The sequence below is a fragment of the Grammomys surdaster genome, unplaced genomic scaffold (assembly GCF_004785775.1).
Source record: "Grammomys surdaster isolate TR1022 unplaced genomic scaffold, NIH_TR_1.0 170, whole genome shotgun sequence".
NCBI classification, from domain to species: domain Eukaryota; kingdom Metazoa; phylum Chordata; class Mammalia; order Rodentia; family Muridae; genus Grammomys; species Grammomys surdaster.
The window spans coordinates 16,085,435-16,104,442 of NW_021604618.1; the positions used below are offsets into that span (position 1 = coordinate 16,085,435).

At 38.8% G+C, this 19,008-nt stretch overlaps 1 protein-coding gene across 3 annotated transcripts in view; it reads left to right on the top strand.

The window, feature by feature from the left end:
- Positions 1-19,008, top strand: part of Fmn1 (formin 1) — a 333,700-nt gene that overhangs the window by 136,377 nt on the left and 178,315 nt on the right. For all 3 annotated transcript variants that reach the window (XM_028766940.1, XM_028766941.1, XM_028766942.1), the window contains one exon: positions 17,855-18,639. In XM_028766940.1, coding sequence (XP_028622773.1) covers positions 17,855-18,639 — 785 coding nt within the window. The remainder of the gene's footprint in view (positions 1-17,854; positions 18,640-19,008) is intronic.

Sequence of the window (19,008 nt, forward strand, 5' to 3'; positions counted from 1 at the left end):
TGTTTTCCTGGCTTGTTGTTGCATGTACAGTACAATAAAAACATTCATCCTTATCATATACATATTCAACTTAGAATCAGTTGTATGGTAAAGAATAGATTTTATTCAGACATAGTGTTTTTAGTGTTTTATACCTTACCATGTAAGCATAAAACATAAACATCTATGTAGGGAATCTCTGGGTCATAATCTTAGCTTATGAATGAATGTGAATTTTCATTCCCAGCAGTCCAATATTATATAAGCCACATGATGTTTCTCAGCAACAATGTTTATTTATTTTTAGTTTTTCTGAAGTTCTAAATGCTTTTCATTTTCCATGAAAACTGTATTGGAAAGCAAGGCAAGCCACAGCATCCTAGTTTTACAGATTAGGACTTATTGCAAGAATGAGAAGCAAATGATACTGATACAATTATAGTCTTCATCTTGGATCCCTAAAGTATATGAGACAACTGATTTAATCACACCACACACCAGGGAGCAAGTCTGTCTGTTTTGATTGGTGATGTTCTATGTAGCTAAGGAAAAAATGTGAGCATGTTGTTTAGAAGCCAATTTTAAAAACCTTAAGTACTCTTTTACACCAATACTTCTCTATTCTTAAGGCTGGATTAAGAAAAACAGTAATAAAATAAAACCAGGCATGATATTGCCACTTCAATTATGAGTTTGACACAACTGCTCTTTCTCACACTCAGGTTTTACAAGAATGAGCCTGTTCACAGCCAACCTTAGGTGGGGGACAGCTTCAAGAAGTGGGCCCTTTCCTTACCGCTACTGAACTAGTGGCCACTGATAGATTCTGGGAAGTTAGAAAGCACTGCCATCAGGTGTGTAACTGCTGAGGAGCCCTAACGGAGAGTTCTAAGCCCAGGCTCACACAGATGGCCCTGGTTAAACTCACTGGGTTTATAGAAGCACATGAATATGGCAAAGAGACTTGTAGGGAGGAGCTAGGATTGATAGGGGTGGAAGAGAGACAGGAATTGTGAGAGAGTAATCAGAATGGAGTGTATACTTGTGTGAAAATGTCAACACAACAATTTTAAAAACTTGTTCGGTTGATAGATGATGTTAGATTTATTTTTCTTTCAGAACTGTGGAAGGTTTTTGAAAAAAAATAATTTATCCTCTTATATATTAGACCCAACCACGTTGTCATCTTCCTCCCTCTGTTCCCTACCTCCTCCATCCCCCACTACCTTCTTTCTCCTCATCCACTCATCTTCTCTTTCCCTATAGAAAAGGGCAGGCCTCCCATGGATACCAATCAAACTTGGAATATCAAGTTGCAATAAGATTAAGCACCTCTAGTAATATTGAGGTTGGGTGAAGCAACCCAGTAGGATGACAGTGGCCTCAAAAGCAGGCAAACACACCAGAAACAGCCCCAGCTCCCTCTATTAGGAGTCCCACAAAAACACCAAACTACAACTATAACAGATACACAGAGGGCCTAGGTTAGATCCATGCAGGCTCCTGATTTTCTGTTGAGTCTCAGTCAGCCCCTATGGGTACAGGTTTGCTTATTCTGTGGGATTTTTGCTGTGTCTGTGACCCCTCTGGTTCTTACAATTTCCCCCTCCCCTTCAGCAGTATTCTCTAAACTCCACCTATAGTTTGGCTGTGGTCTCTGCATCTGTTTCCATCAGTTATTGGATGAAGCCTCTTTGATGGCCGATCAGTTAGGCAACAATCTACGAGTATAGCAGAATTATCACTAGGCATCATTTCATTAAATATTTTTTTTGCCAGCTGTGTTTGCTTCTGTGCTAGGTCTCTGAGCTTAGGAAACTGGCTTCTGGTTTCTGGTACTTTAGGAAATGGCAGGAATGGGCTTTCCTGGCATGGGTCTCCTGCTAGACTAGTCATTGGTTAACCACTTCCACAATTTTTGTGCCACTTTTACCCCAGCACATCATGTTGGCAGGACAAATTGTAGTTTGAAGGTTTTGTGGCTGGGTTGCTGTCCTGAACCCTCCATTGGAAGTCTTGGCTTGTTATAGGAGATGGCTAGTTCAGGATTTGTATTCCCCATAACTGGGAGTCTTAGCTAGAATCACCCTAATATTGCACTAGGTTTATACCTTGCCCCCAAGTTGCCTCCCCCACTTCCAGTTGTCTCTCCCAGTACTCTCTCTCCATCCTCTCCCAACTTGATCCCTCCTGTTCCCATCACCATGCACCCCCAGTCCAAGTGCAACATCTATTCCATTTCCACTTCCCAGGGAGATCCATGCATCCCTCCTCGAGCTCTCCTTGGTACTTAGCCTCTCTGGGTCTGTGGATTGTAACATGGGAAACCTTTTTACTTTTAGGCATTTTATCATCTATATTAGTAATCAACTACTGTGAGAAAAATCAGAGTTCTTATCAGTTACATGATAGAAAGTACAGTGTAAGAAAAGGGAGCAAGGGCAACACTACAGTATTAAAGGCACCAGCACATGCCAACTTAGAGCATTGGGTTGGGCAGTCATACCCAGGCCAGGATCTGTGCTTCCAAATGTCTTGTAGCCCCATTCTAGATGATTACCACCAAACATATCACATTCCAGACTTGCAAAGAGGAAGTTCTGGAAAATGAGCCACAGGAGAGAAAGCTTTGTAATAGTTATGGAAGAGGTTGACACTCATATCTCTCTAAGCTGTAGGTTGTTAAAGTTTTGAAGACTTGTTTTACTCTATTGTTTGATGTTTGTTTATACTGGGGGTGGCAGATGTAGGGAACAAAGGAAGGAAAAGAACCTGCATGGTCAGAACTTTTCTGATCATAGAAGTTGTTTTCGATGCAACTGAATAGACCTGGAAAGATATGATTGAAATATTAGAATTCAAAAGACTAAGAACAACAATGCAAACAAAGCAATCAGACCACAAACATAAAGTACACTAGTAGTATACACATGAGTAGTGCACAGATATACACATTTTATAGCAGCAATGGAAAGGTTTTTAAACCAGAGTTGTTCCTTTTACAGTAACATGAAACCTGTTCAAAAAACCACGAACCCTCCTTAAAGCCCCTGGGGAAATCTGATTTGTAAACACCCTATGTCTTAGTTATGGTTTCTATTGCTCTGATGAAACACAGTGACCAAAGCAACTTGAGAAGGAAAGGTTTTATTTTATCTTATAGTTTATAGTCCATCATCCAAGGAAGCCAAGGCAGGAGCTGATGTAGAAGCCATGGAGAAGTTCTTCTTACTGGCTTGTACCTCGGAGTTTGCTCAGCCTGGTTTCACATAGCACCCAGACCAGCAGCCCAAGGCTGGTACTTCCCATAGTGAGCTCAGCCCTCACACATCAATAGTTAATCAAGAAAAAATGCCACAGACTTGCCTACAAGCAATGTGGGGGCATTTTTTTTCCAGTTGAGATTTTTCTCTTCCCAAATGACTCCAGCTTGTGTCAACTTGACATAAACCTAGCATCACACCTAGATATTCTGATCCATACATTTTACAGATAAAAATAATAGAGTCAGAAATGTGAAATTAAGATCATGCCATAACATTTTGATGAATTAATACTAGGCTCCTTGACTGATATTTTATTGTATATTCCCCCTTTATTTTATCTTGCATCTCAGAATATGTCATAAAACATTTCTCCTTAGGCTCATGACTGAAAGGTTGAGACAGTACTTAAATTTGAAGTCTCTCTGACACCTTAGACCTTCTACAGTGAGTACAGCTTTTGGCTGGGACAAACAGCTTTTGAAAATGTAGGGAAGCATTTTTAGGCCAGGACCCAGATTGCAATGGCTTCTTGTTTATTTTTCTCTGTTGATGATCCTACAATTGAGAACTCATTTAGTGGTAGATTTATCCAGTGACTAATTCCTGGCAAGACTTGAAGTGTCAAAGAGAAGGTGACTGTGGCCTAGGCACACATCATTGGTCATTTGCTCAAATAATGAAGCTAGAAGGCCAAGTACCTCCTGGGTTACTCGTAAAAATGAGTTTGGAGAGAGCCAATGAGTGTTTGGAGCTTAGAGCAGATTATTGCTGATGTAGCAAAAGCAGCATGGATGATCCGGGGTGCCTTTGCTGAACAGATCAATGCGACTTGTTGATTCTTTATTCACAGTTGTCGACTAAAATCTTAGATGTGAATAGCACCTGACAGTAGCAGTCTGGTGAAGCCTTGCCAGCTCAGCTGTACTTCAGGGGACAAAGGACACGAATGCATTGCTATTTTGAGCTTCTGACTGAGCTTCTCCAAAGTACAGAGGCTTTGGTGCTTGTTTTCTCAAGATTTCATATACAAAATATGCTCATTCTGTAGTATGTGATTATTAGAGACAGCAAAGAGCCCCATCTCTAATGGGTTCAAGAGAACCGAGGTCTCCTTGGTTCATATAGCAATACTACAGAGAGTCCTACTGAAGTGGGAATTTATCTTATTTACCTGTGTGACATTCAGTTACTGGAGGTCTACATCATTTGTAAAGACATAAACTTAATTTGTAGATAGTAGTCCTAGAATCTTAACATATCTTAATATATCTTAATATATATTTATATTAATATGTTTTCATATAATTTATAATAGAAAAATAATGTATAGTAACATATGGTCATTATATATTAAGATTCTAGGATTACTTAATTTTTGTATATTGTTTACTATATTACTTACTATCAAATTTACACATATATGTTAAATATATATGTGTGTATATATGTATGTGTATACATATATATTCATGAATATGTATTTGTTTATTTATTTGGCAAGGGGTATGTGTGACTAGAGAGAACATGCTGGAGTCAGTTCTCTCCTTCCATCATGGAGTCCCAGGCATCAAACTTAGTTGTCAGGTTGGGAAAGCAAGTGCCTTACCCAATAAGCCATTTCACTTGACCCTTGACCCTAGAATCTGATTCGTAAGTTTCAGTCTTATTTTTATCTCAGAAGAACTTAGCAGCTGGCTCTCTTTGATATCGACTAATTCTCATCCAACAGTTCTTTTTAACTTGCCTCCTAGTCATTTTAAGTTTCCTACCTGGTTCTTAAAACAAACAAACAAACAAACAAAACGAATAAAAGAATATTCAAGCCTGGAGTGTACAAATCAAACATAATTTAGTTTCAAATGGTACCATATCCTAGTTCCCAAATGTAACTGTCATATAGACAGGATATCAGCTCAAGAATGGCTCCCCCTAGGAGACAAGTGAGTGAGTCACTGAGACCAAAATATTAAAGTGATTCCTATACTTAAGAGTCTGTCAGTTTTAAGAGCCAGAGTTTCCTGACAGTTGCTCCTCAGCAGGCATGAGCTCTAGAGTAAGTGACACCTCTTTGGACTAGTTGTAGCATTTGGAGCGATAATATGGCATAAAGTCCCAGTTCTCCATTCTTGATGCAGAAAAGATTAGTGTGTTGGATTATTGCCTAAAAAGGTTCAGTCTTGGGTTTGCTCATTTGGCTTAGAGTTACATTTTGGAAAAACAAAGACTCAAAATTATTTTCGTGGATATTCCATTGTGCATTCATCCTATGATTGATATTCTATTTGGTGACATTAAAAATTAGACAGAAAATGTTACCAAAATGTCCCTTGAATAATTATTTTTCTTTATTTTACAAAATACATGTTGATTATACTCTTGTTCTGTGTCTCAAGTACAAACCTCAGTGCAAATTCCCAACATTATTTTCATTCTGTTTTACTTCCCTACTACTTCTGGGACTATCCCTAGTTACAGTTGCTTATCTTGAAAGTTTGTGACTGAATGGTTTAGAACTATCACTTTTCAAAACTATGTCTACACTAACCTGCATTGAACATTTGACTACTGTTGTGGTTTCATAACACCTTAATGAGTCTGTCTGACCTCATGAGAACATTTGATAATGAAAGTTGGGGCTCTATATAGACTGTTTAATACTGTGCTCTAAGCTGTTATGAAGTTTTCAGAAGTAAAGCTGTCTGCATTCAAGGGTATTTGAAAGAAAGATAAGAAGTCTAGTGTGTGTGGAAATTATTAATGTAGAGCTAGAGGAAACAAAATGGATTAAATTTTAAATATCTAATTTTAGACAATAAAATGAAGCTTAGGGAAAATTTAAAACTTGGCAAAAGGCAAAGGAGCTCATGACTGAAGTATGAAGAAATAGGATCTAGCTCTGTTGATCTTTCTAGCCAATTCTTTTTCTTCCATTTACACTGAAACCATTCAAGTTTCAGTCTGTTGGTTGTTTAATGACTCTAGCTACTTTTCAGAAGAACAGAGAGAAAGTGTTTTCAACTGAGGATCTCTGATAAGAAAATATCTTTATATTTGTTTTGGTAGTTTGACTTCCTAAGAGGTATTTAATAAGAAAAAATATTAATCACCAAAATTGGATGATAAGGTACACACTAGAGTCATGTCTGTCTCTTAGTAACCATTTACTTAATATGTCTGTACTTCTCTTTCCTTATTTGGGAAATAAAATAATTAAAGCCAGTGTTCTGATTGTTGCCAAAACTATTTTGTTAGTCGTTTGATAACCATTCAAAATGGTTTGTGGAAGGAAGATGAGTCTTGATATCTAAAAGGATTAAAATTCTCTTATGACCAATTCCCAGCTGTGTGCTCATATGCAGGTTGGAACATCACCCACAAGGTGTGCCTCTCTGATTTACAAGAGCTAGAATAAGTAAATGAGGATTCTTGGCAGTGTGCTCAATTTTCTTTGTTGGTTTCTTTCCTTGCCCATGTTGAGCCTTGCTTTCACAGATAGGCTGTGTATTCACTCTCCAGCATTTCTTGTATTGGAATCTACTCCCACATCAGCCTAAATGAACTTTTCATTGCTTTGAATGTTCTTTGCCCCTCCCCCTTTGCCCCCATCCTGTTTCTCTCATTCTTAGTAAGTTCTCATTATGGTGATGTATCAGATGTGCCTCATGTTTCGGAGTGTCCCTGAGATGCCCTTTTGGTTGTAACTCGATGTGCTTTTATTTCTGATAAGGAGAAAAAAATTACTGATAATAGTTAATTAAAACCAGCTATTGGCAATTTATGCCTTTTCATAAACCCAATGCCATTCTTTTCATTAATAGAGACTTTTGATTTTACTGTGCAAAGGTAGGGCAGTTAAATAAAGGGCAGTTGTGGTATTTGCGTAGCTATCAAAATGAAACAACAGAAAACCCAGTTGACCATATCCAAAACCACGGGAGCATCATCTTCTTGCCTTACCAAAGTACTCCTTGAGAACTGAACCTCATCCTTCTCCAGCCTTCCATGTCCATAATATTCCTCTTTCCTTGACTTTTTTTCCTCTGCTCCCCTCAGTTTACACTATACTTCTCAGAAGTAGTGAAGCTTTTCTGTCCTTCTGCATAGTTCTCATGAGCTATCTAGCTTTCCCCCAACACAAGGATGGAGAATTTGGATGGATCCCTGGTAAAGGCTAACTTGCTTCAGTCACATAGCAGGTAACCTGACTTTTTACTGAGCTGGCACCGCCAATGAGAGACAATGCTTGTAACAACAGCAAAATGTTAATGGACTGTTTCTCCCATTGTGCTGGCTTTAACCTGATGTCTGTCATCAGCAGGCATTTTTCCACCTTCCCTTTGACAGGCATGCCTGTGGTGGAGACCAGACAAGCAAACGTCTCCTTCTGTTGCTTGAGTTTCAGTACAGTGTGTTCTTTCGATGATATCTCTGAAAGGTAGTACTATGGAGGATATTAAAAAATAATGAGGATTTGGTAGGGGAAGGGAGAACCAGCCCCAGAGGAAACTGGGGGTGTTGTGTAGAGCCCAATTCCTAATCAGATTAGAACCACAAATGTGATTCAGTTCTCACTGACGTGGAAATAGCCTTTGAGTGTACTAGACAGAGGACATGTATCTACATTATATATTTTGAATTATTAAAATGATGCAGTCAACTCTAACTTTGAGAAATATGCTAATTTTTGAAATTGAGTTTTCTAAGCCCAAAAAGTAGATAGGAAACAGATCAAAAATTAAAACAGTCACTCTGTCTATTAAGAGATTGCATCAGGGACACCCTCTATTCAGTAAGAAGCCACACCTGCCAGAAAACCAGGTAGCCTGCCTGAAGACCTTTGCTTTCCCTGTTCCCTTCGAAGACCCAATCCCTCAGGCTCATCCCAGTTGCAGCTCTCACCCCACTCTTAATGCCTCCTGTAGATCCCACAGATCATCCCCTTCTGACTTCACAGAAATCAGCACCTAGACCTATAATCACCCCAAACTCAGATGCCTAGATGTCAGCATAAAAATACAGTCAGTAACAGTGAGGACAATATGTTACCCCTGGATCAGGCCTTGGATATTCCAACATAGCCAAAGTAAAACAAACCAAACCAAACAAACAAAAACCCTCCTGTATGAAGATGGTAGAGGTGTTTAAAGAGGAAATGAACACATCCCTTAAAGAAATCCAAGAAAAAACTCAAGTAAACAGTTGAAGGAAATGCATGTAACTTGTTCAAGACCTGAAAATGGAAATAGAAGCAATAAAGAAAATGCAAACGGAAGGAATTTTGGAAATAAAAAAATTTAGGAATTTGAACAGGAACAAGAGAGGCAAGCTCACCCACAGAATACCAGAGATGGATGAAAGAATCTCAGGCATTGAAAGTACAACAGAAGAAGGGAGCACGTGGTCAAGGAAAATCTTAAATCTAAAAATTTCTTGACACAAAACATATAGGAAATCTGGAACATTATGAAAAAAAACCCGAAATTTAAGAATAATAGGAATAGAGGAAGGAAAGGAATCCCAGATCAAAGGGCTAGAAAATATTTTCAACAAAATCATTAAAGAAAAAAATTTTAACCTAAAGAAGGAGATACCTATAAAGGTACAAGAAGCCTACAGAACGACAAATAGATTGGACCCAAAAAGAAAGTCCTTCTGCCACATAATTTGCAAAACACTAAACATACAGAACACTAAACATAAGGATATGAAACCCAAGGGAAAAATACCAAGTAACACATGAAAGGGGACCTATTAGAATTATACCTGGCTTCTCAATGGCGACTCTAAAAGTCAGAAGGGCCTGATCAAATGTGTTGCAGATGCTGAGAGACCACAAACGCCAGGCCAGACTACTATACCCAACAAAACTTTCAATCACTATAGGTGGAGAAAATAAGATATTTCATGATAAAGTCAAATTTAATATCTGTCAACAAATCCAGCTGTACACAAAGTGCTCAAAAGACAAGTCCAAACTAAGGAGGTTAAATACACCCCTGAAAACACAGAAAATCATTTAACACTGGCAAAACTAAAAGAAGCACACATATATACATACATGCATACACACATACGTGCTAACAACAACAACAAAATAACAGAAATCAATATTCACTGGTCATTGATATCTCTCAATATCAATGGTCTCAATTCTTCAATAAAAAGACACAGATTAACAGAATGGACAAGAAAACAGGATCTATCCTTCTACTGCATCCAATAAACATACCTCAATGTCACAGATAAACATTACCTCTGGATAAAGCATGGGAAAAAGCTGTACAAATCAAATGGGCCTAAGAAGCAAGCTGGTGTAGCCATTTTAATATATAACAAAATAGACTTCGAACCGAAACAAATCAAAAGAGATGGGGAAGGACACTTAATACTCATCAAAAGAAAAACTACGAAGATGACATTTTAATTCTTAAGATCTATATCCCAAACACAGGGGGCACCCACTTTTATTAAAGAAACTCTACTGTAGCTTAGATAACACATTGACCCTTATACACTGATAGTAGGAGACTTCAGTATCACACTTGCCTATAGACAGGTCATGGAGACAAAAACTGAAGAAAAATACTGGAGTTAACAAATGTTATAAGTTAAATGGACCTAACAGATGTTCACGCAAACACAAAAGAGCATACCTTCTTCTCAGTACCTCAGGGCACTTTCTCTAAAATTGACCACATACTCACAAAGCAATTTTCAACCAATACAAGAAAATTGGAATATATCTTATCATACCACTACAGATTAAAGTTGGATATCATCAACAACAGAAACAACAGAAAGCTTATGAACTCATGGGAACTGCACAATTCTCTGCTGAATGAATGAAAAGTGGGTGAAGACAGAAACGTAGAAATCAAACACTTTCTAGAATTAAATGAAAATGAATACACAGCACACCTAAACTTATGGGACCCAATGGAAGCAGGGCTATGAGGAAAGTCCATAGCACTAAATGCCTACATAAAATAACTGGAGAGATCTCATACTGGCACCTGAAAGCTCTAGAACAAAAAGAAATAAGCATGCCCAAAAGTAGTTCGTAAGCAATAATCATATTGAGAGCTGAAATGAATCAAATAGAAACAAAGAAGAACACAAAGAATCAGTGAAACAAAAGTTGATTCTATGAGAAAATCAGTAGGACAGACAAACCTTTATCCAAATTAGCTAAAAGGCAGAGAGAATATCTCAAAACAACTAAATTAAAAATGAAAAGACACCAAGGAAATCCAGAGAGTCATAAGGACCTTCTTTAAAAAGATGTATTCCACTAAATTGGAAAATGGGCAATTTTCTTGATACATACTACTTACCAAACTTAAATCAAAATCAGGTAAGTACTTTAAACAGATATATAAACCTACTGAAATAAAACCAGTGATTAAAAGTCTCCCAACCAAAAAAACTCAGGGCCAGATGTTTTTAGTACAGAATTGTACCATACTTTTAAAGAAGAGTTAGTGCTAACACTCCTCAAATTATTCCACAAAGTAGAAACAAAAGAACTACTACCCAACTTGTTTTAAGAGGCCACAGTTACCCTGATACCTAAATCACATAAAGACTCAACAAAGAAAGAGAATTACAGACAAATTTAATCGTAGATTTAAAAGTTCTCAATAAAATATTTGCAAACTGAATCTAAGAACACATCAAAGCGGCCATCCACCATTGTCAAGTTGGCTTTAGCCTAGAGATGCAGTTCAATATATGAAAATTAGTAGATGTAATTCACCATATAAGCAAACTGAAAGAAAAAACTCTCATGATTATCTCATTAGATTAACTCAAACAAACAAACAACGCCCCTCCCCAAGAAACAAAACCAATAGCCATTCTATAGACAAATGACAAATGGACTGAAAAAGAAGTCAAGAAAACAACACCTTTAACAATAGTCTCAAATAATATAAAATATCTTGGGAGTAATTCTAACCAATTCTGACAAAAACCTCAAGTCTTTCAAAAAAGAAATTGAAGAAACTATCCGAAGAAAAATCCCCCATGCTCATGGATCAGTAGGATTAACACAGTAAAAATGATCATCCTACCAAGAACAAAACCAATCTACAGATTCAATGCAATCCCCATCAGAAATAACAACACAATTCTTTACAAAACTTGAAAGGATGATTCTCAACTTCATATGAAAAAACAAAACACCCAAGATAGCTAAAATAATTCTGAACAATAAATAAACAGGTATCACCATTCCTGATTTCAAGTTGTACTACAAAGCTATAGTGATAAAAACTATGTGGTGTTGATATAAAAACAGACACACTGATCAATGGGATCGAATTGAAGACCAAGATATAAATCCACCCACATATAGGCATCTGATTTTTTATTATGAAGCCATAAACACACACTAGAAATAAGAGGATGTCTTCAACAAATGGTGCTGGTCAAATTGGATATCTGCATGTAGAAGAATCAAAGTACATCCATAGTTATCAAGTCCAAGTGGGTAAATGTCAGCAGCATAACACTAGATACATTGAACTTGATAGAAGAGAGAGTGGGAATAGCTTTGAATGAATTGGCACAGGAGACAGCTTTCTGAACAGAACACCATTAGCATAGACACTAAGATCAACAATTAATAAATGGGACCTCATGAAACTAAAAGAGCTCTATAAGGCAAAGGACACTGTCAGTCAGACAAAGTGGCAGGCTCCAGCATGGGAAAAGATTTTTACTGATTCCATATCTTATAGAGTACTAGCATGCAAAGAATTCAATTTTAATATTTAAAAAATCCAATTTAAAAAAGGGGTACAAATCTAAATAAGAAAGAGTTCTCAATAGAGAAGTCTCAAATGATTGCAAACCACTTAAAGATATATTCAACATACTTGGCCATCAGGGAAATGCAAATCAAAACTTCCTTAAGTTTCCATATTATACCTGTTGGTGTGGTTAAGATCAACAAGCAACAGCTCATGCTGGCAGAGATGTAGAGCAAAGGGAACACGCCTGCATTGCTGGTGGAAATGCAAACTTGAATAGAAACTGGGAATCAATGTGGTTCCTCAGAAAATTGGGAATCTATATACCTCAAGTCCCAGCTGTACCATTCTTGGGCATATACCCAAAAGACTCTACAGCCTACCACAAGGATACTTGCTCAACTATGTTCATTGTGGCTTTATTCATGACAGCCAGAAACTGGAAATGTTTCTCAACCAAAGAATAAAGAAAATGTGGTACATTTAACCAGTGGAATATTACTTGATTGTTAAAAACAGAAACGACATCATGAAATTTGCAGGCAAATGGGTGGGATTAGAAAAAAGTCATTCTGAGTGAGATGATCCAGAGCCAGAAAGTCAATCATGGTGTGTACTCACTTATACATGGATGGTAGCTGGCCACGTAAATGATAACCAAGCTACAATCCAAAGACCTGGAGAGGTTATGTAAAGAAGAGGGTTTTTTGGGGAGGGAGGGAATGGATGTGAGAAAAAGAATCTGCATGAATCTCTTAGTGGTGGCTGATACCTGACATCTCTGAGGTCTTGCAGTTTATGCTGTGTAGAAGACTATCATAAAGACAGAGAACCTCATGCTTGTTTATTGGAGCTTCATTCGTAATTGAATAGGAATACAGAAGCTCGAGGTGAATACTTAAAGATGAATCAATAAATCAATTCAACTCTCTAACCATTTGTGGATACTTAACTAGCCAAATGCTATGTAATGTTCTGAAAATTTAAGCATGCATAAGGTGTGGTTCCCAACTGCCTAAGCCCTGTAGATTTGCAAAGAGGATAAGCATAAATGACTATTATACAATTCTTACCTAGAAAGTTCTTTGGCAATGCAGACAATGGAAAATTTGTGTCTAGAAGAACCAAGGAAAGCTCAGCTGAGCTTGAGTGAAGTTTTCCTAGGGCTTTCAGTGAGTGGAAATAAGAGATTGAAGATGTTCATGAATGTAAGCAAGTGGGATGTGGGAGGTGATCATGCATTCAAGTTCAACTTGGGGAATGTGTATGTTTGAAAAAAATAGGCAGAGGCCAACTTGACATGAGTTACGAGTACCATGTGAAGAATTCAGTGTCTCCTGTGTACAATTACCAGTGTAAAATTTCAGCATAAATAATGAAGAAATACTCTCTTTACTGGGACATATCAGAATTAGGAAAGGCCATAAGAAGCCACTAGTACCAAGGTGTCATTATTATCTGTGTTAGATCAGAATAAAGATGAACAACAGTTGCTGTTGGCTTCAGCTCTGGCTCCCATCAGAACCTCTTAGGAAGTCTTAGTACTGCTGGTACAAGAGAAAGTCTGTAACAATGGGCCTGATCAGTATCGTCTACAAAGCTCTCCAGATGCTTCTGATGAGGAGCAAGTTTGAAAACCTTTTCTAGGACTAATAGAAATAATGCTGAAGAAAGAAAGCAGCGTGATTTAATTGGGATTGCCCTTGTTGATGGTTGTGTTTTTGAAGAGGGCTGGGAATGGATTAATAGACTCTTGTGGGTTCCCTGTTCAAGTAAAGGAGAGGGCCCAAGTTATAGATACATCTCATTCATTTAGTTTTATTTGTAGCTTGAGGTTCCGCAGGCCTGGGCATGATGATTCATAAAAATAATCAGGATCCTGGAGAAGGATTGTTTAAGAGTAAATGCATGATTATCAAGTGAAGTTCTGCTCTGAACCCCACTCACAAAAACACTTATCAATCTCTCTAGAGATGAGTCTAGACGAAGAAGGGAAAACACCAAAGAACTGGTAGAAAATGGATGGATGGAATAAGCAGCTACCAAGACAAAGAGATTATTGAGTAGCGATGGGCAATGGTTCTGGATATGTTTGTGGATAAGAGGCAGGCATTCCATCTTAGTGATCAGTAGGACTCATCATCATCATCTCAGGATATTGGTGTCGAGGGCCTGGGAATTCATCATTTGCCTTCTTATATAGGCATCCCTCATGCCAGTGAATACAGTTTTGTAGAGCCTATTTGTGGAGTCTACAGTGGCTAATCTGCTCTTGCTAATCTTTCCTTGGGTGTTTGCTGCAAAGAAAAGGAGTCCAGAGAAGACAATATTTTTATGAAAGAGCATAGGCCTGGGAGAGGCAAAGAGTTATATAAGACTGGATTCCAGGACACATCTCAGCAAGGGGCAAGAACCCAAAGTGCACAAAGGAAGCAGAAAAGCTATCAGAGGAGTGATCAGGGCTAGGTTTTCCATACAGGTCTGCAAGTAATAGCTAAGTGTTGGAGGGGTCTTAAGGAATAAAACACACAGATTTGTTTATGAGAAAAATCTTCCTGGAATCAGCGTTAGCTAAATTGATGTTGTCTAAAACAGAACATGTAACAAGCAAATAAAAACAGGTAGATTTTTAACCATTGTCCTGATTTTAAAAAGCGGTGTGCATGGGGGGGTGGGGGGATGGGAGTGTGTTGGCAGAGAAAGGCGAAGGTAGCACCGATAAAAACAAAGCACTAAATCAGGAACTGAGAGAAACAAGGAGCCCATATGGTATGCAGGCAATTGCAGATGACATGAGAGAAATTTCAGAGGAAGAAACAAACTATAGTTTTCCATGAATGGACTCAGATTCAGGCTTGTGGAGTCTGTGATGGCTGAGTAAATATGCAGGTATAGTAATCTAAATGGTAGTTGGATCACAGTCTTGAGGTAGCAATTACTAAGTTGCTAGCACATCATTGACTGGATTTTACTTGTCATATGATACAGAAAACATTACACAGAGAGAGTACAATGCAAGAAAAAGAATAGCAGAAAGATTCCTGATGTATCGACATCTGAGGAATGAAGGGGAAACAATTCTGGGGCTGTCTGGAGAGAACAGGGAGGTAGGAAGAAAAAAAAACCTGGGTGGGAGGAATGTGGGGTGGAATTATGATCTCAGGGAGGTTCAACTGCAAGATACCAGCTGCAATCAACACAAATAGAAAGGACAGGGGAAATCCACTGAAAAATGCTTGCTAAATCCCGTGAGTTTTCACAGAACAGTGGACAGAAGCCAACTGTAATTTGGTCACAAGTAAATGGATGAGAAAGCAGACAAAGCAAACATTGGGTGACTGTTTAATGTTCCCCCCTCCTTGATTATTACCCCTAAAAGCTCTGCTGTGAAGGAAAAGAAGTAGGTGAGGAAAAACCTGACAGCTAGAGTGATTTAGAGGATGCTTTTGAAGAATGGGGCAGGATAGATAAGACTTTGTGTTAGGAGTCATGTATAGTGAGTTCAGAAGACATGGATGTGGTCATTGGCCTCTGCTGTGTCTACTATCGCAAAAGGCAACAGTGGTGGTATTGAACGTCCACAGTACTTTGTTCTAAATGTTCCTCAATCCCTTACTGTACAAATGGGGAGTCCGCTGGGAAATGGGTAATGGTGGTGCATGTCTTTAATCCCAGCATTCAGGAGGCAGAGGAAGTTGGGTCTCTGAGTTCAATACCATCAGTGCTACAGAGAAACCCTGTCTCAAAACAAACAAATCAAATCTCCAAATGGGGATTCATGTACGTATCATGGCTGCCTTGAGAAGTGGATCCTGCTATTATCTCCATTTTTCCTACAGGGAAACTATGATACAAGGACATCAACCAGCCTAATTTGTCTTCCTCATATTTCATCAAGCTTATGAATTAAACTCAGCTTCCAAAACAATATTTAAAAATATGTATCACCAGATTTGATTGAGAGGTGGGACCTGGGCCTTTCTTTACTTATAGATGATGCTCCATTATCTTACAAAGGGGACTGTCTTCAGCAAATGTGTGTCTTTGTAGTTACTTCATATCTAAAAGAGGTTAAATTCTTGCTTAACTCAACAATACTTGACAATTGGAAGCAATGCAGGAACTCGCCTTGAAAATGAATTTAGTGGGGGAATATCAATATGCAATTATTCTGTGGTGACAAAGGTAAAGTAGTCACAAACATTAAAATAAAATGTTGGTGAGTGATTCAGAGTAGAAATCACAGTGGGATGTAGGAGAGGTGGGGAGAGAATGATGGATCTGGAATGATACTGAAGCAGAGATAACCCTAACCATGCAGTCGGGTGAAGCTTGAAGTTGCAGACACTTGGTAGTAGGGTACATTTGTGGTATATTGCTCATTTTGATGGCATCATCTTTTCCTGGTGTTATGGTGTCATTCAACCAACGTGAGATTTGAAAGTCTCAAAAATAATTAAGAAATTGCAAACCTCTTCTTTTACTGTTTTCGTTATTAACACCAACACAAGTTTCCCGATTTACATGAAGCATTTCATTTTATCATTAAAAAACAAAGCAGGGGCTGGAGAGATGGCTCAGCCGTTAAAGGCTAGGCTCACAACCAAAAAAAAATAAAAAATAAAAAAGCAGTGCAAACAAAACAAAAGCTAGAAATAGCTCAATGTTATCCTCGAAGAAACAGACTGGGCTAGTGTCACAGACCTAGACAGCAGTAGAGTTTAGACCTGAATCAAACAGTGTGAATCCATCCCCATTGCTGCACATTATAGTGTCCTAATGTCTCCACTTCCTTCAGAGTTTCTCTGGAGCTACCATGTCTAGGAATAGGACAATTAACAATCACAAACTTTAGTCTCTATATTCTCCTAGTATTTGGGAATTGGTTTGTCACAATCAATATTGGGAAAATTTGAACCAAGTTTTTTTTAAAAAAAAAACAGTTAAAATGTGTCTTACTGGAAGCAGAAAAGCTCCCAGTTTTAATTTAACCTTGCTGACTAGATTGTTAAACACATTTCTTTAACATTTAATGTTAAAGGGTTATGTATATCCTTGTACATGGTTTGTATTCTAGATATTTGTAGGCTGATGTTATACCAGAGAAACACTTGATTAGCCATTAAGCAAGGCTCTTGAGACAGGGAGCGTGCGTGTGATTTTATCTATCTTTCCGATGCCGTGCTCACTGCTGGGGTACAGAAATATAGACAGTATTCCACTGATGTCATCTGGTAGAGCTAATAATCTGGGTGAAGGCCAGCAGTAAGAAACAGACACAAACAGTGACCTTGGTCAGCTCTCATCTGGAAACTTAAAAAACAGACAGACAATTAAAAATACCATTGCTCTTCCTGATGCCTTCTGTTTCTGCAGCCGTGCTATGGAAAGCCGGTGAGGACACTCTATGGAGCAGAGCACAGCAGCTCCATACCAGCATGAGTCCTGGACTGCCTCCCAGCCCCCTGCTTTTATTTTTCTCAATCCACACTAAAAGCTATAAAAGATATCAAGCCCGTCCAAATCTCTATTAAATTAATTTCTTCTGAATTTGATATTAAAATAGAGTGGGAGTTCTTAAGTAGATTTGCTCTAAACATTAACCCAATGGCAGGAATCTCCTACGAGTTCAGATGGGATGAAATTACCCAATGGCCTCTAGATGTTTGTTATCTGGAAAATTCTGAAATGTAAGTTTATACCCTTTTGGATTCTTGAACAAATGTCTCTATTTCTCTGCATTATGTGGGCCATTCTTTAATGGTACATTTACACATTCAAAGTGCTATTGAATGTCTACTTGGCTTTGTTTCTGTTAAAGTCTTACTTTCCCAATGATTTCCTTTTCCCCTACAGGCTCAGTTTGAACTCAAGACATTTCACATCCGGGGTGAGCATGCATTAGTAACAGCAAGACTTGAAGAAACTGTTGAAAATCTCAAGCAACAGTTAGAAAAGCGCCGGGGAGGATGTGAGGAGATGAGAGATGTGTGTGTTTCCACAGATGATGACTATTCTCCAAAGGTCTTCAGAAACGTATGCATCCAGACAGACAGAGAGACCTTCCTCAAGCCCTGTGATGCTGAAAGCAAAACAACCAAAAGCAGCCAGATAGTACCCAAGAAGCTGAATATCTCCTTAACCCAGCTCTCTCCCTCAAAAGACAGCAAAGACATCCATGCCCCACTCCAGACAAGAGAAGGCATCTCTTCATCAAGTCAGCAGAAGTTATCCCCTTCCGCTCCTCCCACACCACCACCACTCCCTCCGCCTCCCATCCCTCCCCCTCCGCCTCTCCCACCTGGACTTGGACCTTTGCCACCAGCACCACCCATATCACCTGTGAGTTCTGGGTCACCACTGCCACCTCCGCCACCTCCTCCTCCACCTCCTTTGCCTCCAAGTGCTGGACCACCCCCACCTCCTCCTCCACCACCACTTCCTAATGTCCCGGCTCTTCCTAACAGTGGAGGTCCTCCTCCTCCTCCTCCTCCCCCACCTGGACTGGCACCTCCACCTCCTCCTGGACTGTCCTTTGGACTCAGCTCTTCTTCCAGCCAGTGTCCTCGTAAACCAGCCATTGAGCCCAGCTGTCCCATGAAGCCTTTGTATTGGACTAGAATACAAATAAATGATAAGAGGTAAGCTCTCCCTTGACCCAATATCAGTTACGAATTCAGAGGATTATTCCCAAGTCATGCTTTATTATGGACAATTCAGTATTTGCACTGGATAGCACCCATTCTCAAATATAATATGATGACTGCGTTGGATATACAAGCTTAGAACGTCTGGGAGAGATTGTCTTTGCTATGTCCTCTAGGACAAGGAATGTGGTCAGTATCAGATTCCTCTGCAAGGTAAATGTTCCATTTCATGGACTAGAGAAGAGTTCAGGTCCAACTTAACTAGGGCCCTCTCTAACACCATTGTATTATTAGTTGAGTAATTATAAAGAAACTGGAGCAGAGTCTGTATTGTTGGTTCACTGAGGATTCCTACAGTATCTT